At 37.8% G+C, this 5,169-nt stretch overlaps 1 protein-coding gene across 1 annotated transcript in view; it reads right to left on the bottom strand.

Moving 5' to 3' along the window:
* Window positions 1–1,995: 1,995 nt before the first annotated feature.
* Window positions 1,996–5,169, bottom strand: part of CES1 (carboxylesterase 1) — an 8,583-nt gene continuing 5,409 nt past the window's right edge. Inside the window, exons 9-14 of the mRNA XM_009575021.1 lie at window positions 4,608–4,748; window positions 4,437–4,523; window positions 3,304–3,451; window positions 2,968–3,099; window positions 2,584–2,656; window positions 1,996–2,170 (exon numbers count right to left, since the gene is read on the bottom strand). Coding sequence (XP_009573316.1) covers window positions 1,996–2,170; window positions 2,584–2,656; window positions 2,968–3,099; window positions 3,304–3,451; window positions 4,437–4,523; window positions 4,608–4,748 — 756 coding nt within the window. The remainder of the gene's footprint in view (window positions 2,171–2,583; window positions 2,657–2,967; window positions 3,100–3,303; window positions 3,452–4,436; window positions 4,524–4,607; window positions 4,749–5,169) is intronic.

The following is a 5,169-nucleotide window of genomic DNA, read 5'->3' as shown; positions in this document are numbered from 1 at the left end:
TTGCCAGAGGAGAGATGACCTGAGAATCAGTAATGGCACGTAACAAACATACTTCGTCACCGACTTAGAAAGGCAATTATAGAAATTATATATAATTAATACATTTTTAAAAAAGATTAAGTGTTCTATTGACAGAATGTGAAAAACAGAACAACAGCAGCAGTTCTTGCTGAATATTATAAACTAAATATACTGCTAAGAATTTCTTCAAATATAGGTGCACAGTGCATACATTTGTATTTAATGTATATGTACTGTTACTTTGAGCTGAACTGGGTATCTATGCCAAGTGACCGTTAATATTAAAGATATAAAATAAAATGCGGTTTGGAGCATAATGTAGGACTCTCCTACTTAAAGGTAACCTATACGTTGTGGCCCTCGTATTATTCCTTTCTCAACTGTTTGAAAGCATACCATTCTTTATATTGGGGGTTTTAAAGTAGACAGATGGACAGAACGCTTCTTCTCACACAGTCAGAAACTACTTTGGTATCGTGTGTGCCTAATAAAATAACGGGCCTCACTTTTCCACAGAAGTTATACCTATGATTTTGCATTCACAAACACATGGGATTTTTTCTATCTTGTTTAGGATAATGATTTTTGTGAACCTACAAGACAGAAACACTAATTCAACAAACAAACCAATAATGGACTTCAAGGCTACTTCAGATCAAAACAGGGGAAGGAATAAAATGCCCAGTGTGCCCCATATGCTGCATTAAGAAATATGTGACAGAACTAGCAGTATGGTTGAACACTGTTGCTACAATTAGCTGTTACTTAATGATTTTTGCAAGTAATGCAAGTAGTGGTTAACAAGTAGTGTTTTTTGCAAGTTATGGAAAAAACGCACAAGAGGGGATAGCCAGGCAGAGGCTCAGTATAGATCACATTGCTCAAGGTCCACCAATGTGTAAATGCAAGCCCAAGTGAACGCAGAGGTGAGGAAGAAGATGACAACATCCTCAAGAAATCAACACCTGCAGGCAGGAACTTGGGCTGCCACTGTGTCACTGTGACAGCTCCTCCCGGGAAGAGTAGCAGTAGACTGGGACGCTGCAGGAGATGAGAGGGTGAGCTCAACACCCAGTTAAGGGGGTGGTTAGAGCTAATTTACTGCTGTTTGTTTGTTGTTATGAGTAGAGTTCTTGGATGCTTACATTGTGTGTTCCTTTGTGCCTGGCAAGTGTATCTTGCTTGTCATGTAACTTTGCAAAAAAGCCACTCCACTACCTGTGTGCCCTGACACATTCCAGATATGCCAAAAATGTGGTCACAGCTGCTAGTGCCCTTGAAAGGAGGAAGACTGGGGGTGCATGCTTTTCAGATCAGCAGGTCTTCCCTTCGTGGGCCCACAGACAACATTGAGCTAATAACATGCAGTGAACAACATCATACTTTGCTCTCCCCTCTGTCTCAGTAGGAGTCTGTCCTGCCAGCAATGCTTCCTCCCTCCAGCCAGTGAATTCTTTGCCAGGAAGGGTTGAAGAACAGATAATCAGACCAAAGAATAGTCTGTGAAAACCCTAGAGCCTTGAGACTCATGTCCTGCAAAGAAAGCTGGAAAATTTATATCTGAAACCCTTTAGGTTGAAGAACGAAACTGGGCACGTTTCTGGCTTCTTGGGTGTGATTTAATCTCTTGGAATTAGCCTATATCAGTTAAGTGAAAGAAAATGAAGTTCCAAAAAGTCAAAAGCAACATTTATTTATAACAGTTTACAAAACAAGATATCCACTGAGTAGATACCATGTTCTTTGTGAGCCTGTGGGGTTTTTGTGGGGTTTTTTCTGCTTGCTTCATTAAATAGTGATTTTTAGTCCCACAAACATTCCAAATTTCCCTTGATGCTCTCCTTTCACTGTGATCATGACAACAGATTACATAATAGTGAATTAGAAGGTCATTATTAAACTCTGCATCCTGACAAACTAATTTTGTTTGACTTTACTTCAGGTTTTAAAAGCAAACTATACCCTCCACAACTCTTACAAATCTGTGTGTTCTCTTCTTTGATTCATCATTTGTTTTGTGAGCTGTATCCAAAACTCCATTTTGCGTTCTTTCAATTTCTTTGCTACCTTTTGCATTAGGTCTATTTCCAGGTATCTTTCCTCCAGACCATACTGAGGCCAATGGACGAAGCCTTCTCCATTGGGATTTCTGGAAATAATACAATGAAATGTTAGCTTTCCATTTGCCTGTCAATTGTGCTCTGACTGCTCAGGCTGAGAGCGTTTAAAAAAACTAACATGAGCTCAGATTATGTGATTCTAGTACCTGAATAGTTGGATTTTTTTGTCAAAATGCATCAGTGGAATAGCAAGCATTTAATAATTGCCATTACTTTTGGATCTAAAACTCCATTGCAGATGGAGTAATAGCTCTCGGATTTTTTTTTCTTTTTTAGTCTGCAGGTTCATTTAAAAGGTTTTTCTTGCAATCATTAAGAATAGAAATAATTTTCTTCAATATTTATCTTGAATTCTGCCAAATTTGTAGGAACCACCATATTGCTATTATGTTTCAGGCAGCACAGACAAAACTTGAGCTGTAATTAGCATTATGGTTCTCACCCATTTCTAGCAAAGTTAGTCCAGTATCTCATAACAGTCCTGCTAAGTTTATTTTCTTCTTCTGTAGCATACCCTGCAAAGTGAGAGATGAAATGGCAACATTAAAAACTAAATTATCGAAAAAGTAGCAGCTATATCAATTCCAATAGAATGTAATCAGTTCTACCTGTTCTCTGAGCTATGGGAGTTTTACCTGAGCAGAGCTCTAGGAGAGAACTGCAGATGAATGATTTCATGAAAAGTAACTGCTGCTAACAGCAGAAAATGCTTATGGTGATTTCAGTGTTTCTAAGAGAGAAGGTCTATTCTAAAAGCTCTCCTCTGAGTAACATTAATAATAATGATGTTTTAAAAGGAATACTTCAGTAAGCATGGATACATCACCGGCTAAGAATGGCTTTCCAAAGACAAAGGCAATCTCATCTCCATGATCTGCTTTTACAAACTCTGGTACAACACCTGTCGCTGAACTTGGTCGATGTTGAAATTCATAAAAGTAGACTGGGTTGCCAGCATCTAGTAGAAAATATACAGAAGAGTGTTAGTTTGAGAGCTGAAAATACTTGCCACCAAAGATGATAAACTTTCATTACAAGCTATTTTGATAAAATAAAAATGCTATCAGTTCTTTGGATAATAAATGCGATGCATACTGTCCATAAACACACCCCAAGATGGAATTCTACATTTCTTCTAAGAGATGCTGAATTAGAGACTCACCTCTATGGTATCTAGCCACTTCAATGGCTGAAAGAACAAACAAAACGTCTCCTATTGCATCAAGAAGGCCATCTCGCACCTGAGCACGGTTTTCTGCATTCCCTATGTACTCATTGTATACTCGATCAACAACTTCAGAAGTAACACCCTGAAATGAAAAACAAAAATACTTCTTATAATGATGATGAATATTATAAAGAGTAACAGCAATAATTGAGTGTGCCATCTGCACGTCCCTGGCTAAACCCCAAACATTACCTTCTTCTACAGAAAACTCTCAACTGTGCCAGAGTGTGGCTCAGAGCTCAGCATTGGGAGTTACACAGCTACCGGGTATAGGTGTTCTCAGAGAAAAGAGGTTTGCAAGATCTAAAGATCACACATCTTTAAATAAACATCATTCGGTGATGCTGGTAAATAGATATGGAAGTCTGTTCTCCCTTCTGTGGAAATAATCCTCATAAGAGAAAAGAAATCCTGTTGGATTTCATAAAATTCATTTATTGTTATAGGTGGCCATAATTTACTCCCTTTCAGAATAAGCCTGGGCTCTGGCTTTCCAAGTTCATGATGGATGTCTGTGACACTGAGTATACTGGCCATGATTATAAAGTCCTTAATTCTTACCTATTAATCTGCATTTTTCTACATTTAATAGTTTCAGGAGAGCACAAAGGAACCAGAAGGCTGAGAGGTTTATAAATTACAGGGAAGCAAAAGCTCAAGTTATCTAAACATAAGTCTCTCAGTGCCATTTTAAACATCTCAAGTTATCCTTTCTAGTCTCCAGCTACTGCTTCAGAATGGTGTGTTGAATAGGTTGTGTCGTACTTGCTGGTACCATGCATGTCTTGGATAACCTAGGGTATCTAAAATGCCACAAGAGATCTATGTTTAGGTACCTGAATCACTCCTTTTAAAAAAGAGGGACTTTTAGGATATAAATCTAAAGTGTATTTTCAAACACTAGTGGCAACAGGAGTACACCATGTCTGCTGCCCATTACTGCCCCATGGTAGGAAGCTGTCAAAGAGAACAAAGTTTGCCTCTAAAATATACTCCTCCAGGAGTACAAATGTAGAACCAGACCAGTGAAGAAGCAGCACTGGGTTATTCTGAAAATGGTCTCTTACCGTAAGTGATAATGCTAAGAGGCTTTGTAAAACTTGACGTGCAACATCTTCATCCAGACCATCTGTGTAAGCAGGCAATTTCATTAACTGCATGATACAGAGAATCATATTTACTAGAAAATCTTATATTAACAAGATGATATATAAATAACGACATTATAAGTCTCTTACCTTAGGAAGTGTCCATCCAAATTCACAGTTATTTACTCCTATTATGTATGGGACTGCATTGATCATTTTTTCAGATAGTAATTGCCTGGGACTCTTTGGAAAAAATACACCATCTGCAGATGCACTGATGAACCCGGAAGACTGGGGGGAAAAAAAAAAGAAAGAAATCTTCATTAATACATGAATTTTGCTTCTAGAAAAAATTTTCAGATTCTTACTGTAGTTCCAAAGCAAAACAAATTAAGTGCCAACTGAAAATATAAGAAGTAAGAGTATTCAAATCTCTAAATTTTCTCTGACAGATTTTCTGCACTAGGCGGAAGATTCTGTGAATATTAGCATTATATTTTTAATGTTTGTGAAACATAGGTGATGATGTCCAATTTACATCCCTTCTTAGTTAGTTCAATCCTATTATGGGTATGTGGAGCAGTAGTGGAAAAACTAACTTCTGTGTTGAAACTGCAAAGGAGCATGGGAGCTAGCATTGTGATAAGGAATTTTAAGTGGGACATAATATATTATATTAACTAATTTCCAGGTTCTCCAGGTGACACGGTGA

The sequence above is a fragment of the Fulmarus glacialis genome, unplaced genomic scaffold (genome assembly GCF_000690835.1).
Source record: "Fulmarus glacialis isolate BGI_N327 unplaced genomic scaffold, ASM69083v1 scaffold48583, whole genome shotgun sequence".
Taxonomy (NCBI): domain Eukaryota; kingdom Metazoa; phylum Chordata; class Aves; order Procellariiformes; family Procellariidae; genus Fulmarus; species Fulmarus glacialis.
The sequence above is the reverse complement of the archived record's forward strand: the minus strand, read 5'-3'. Positions and strand labels throughout refer to the sequence as shown.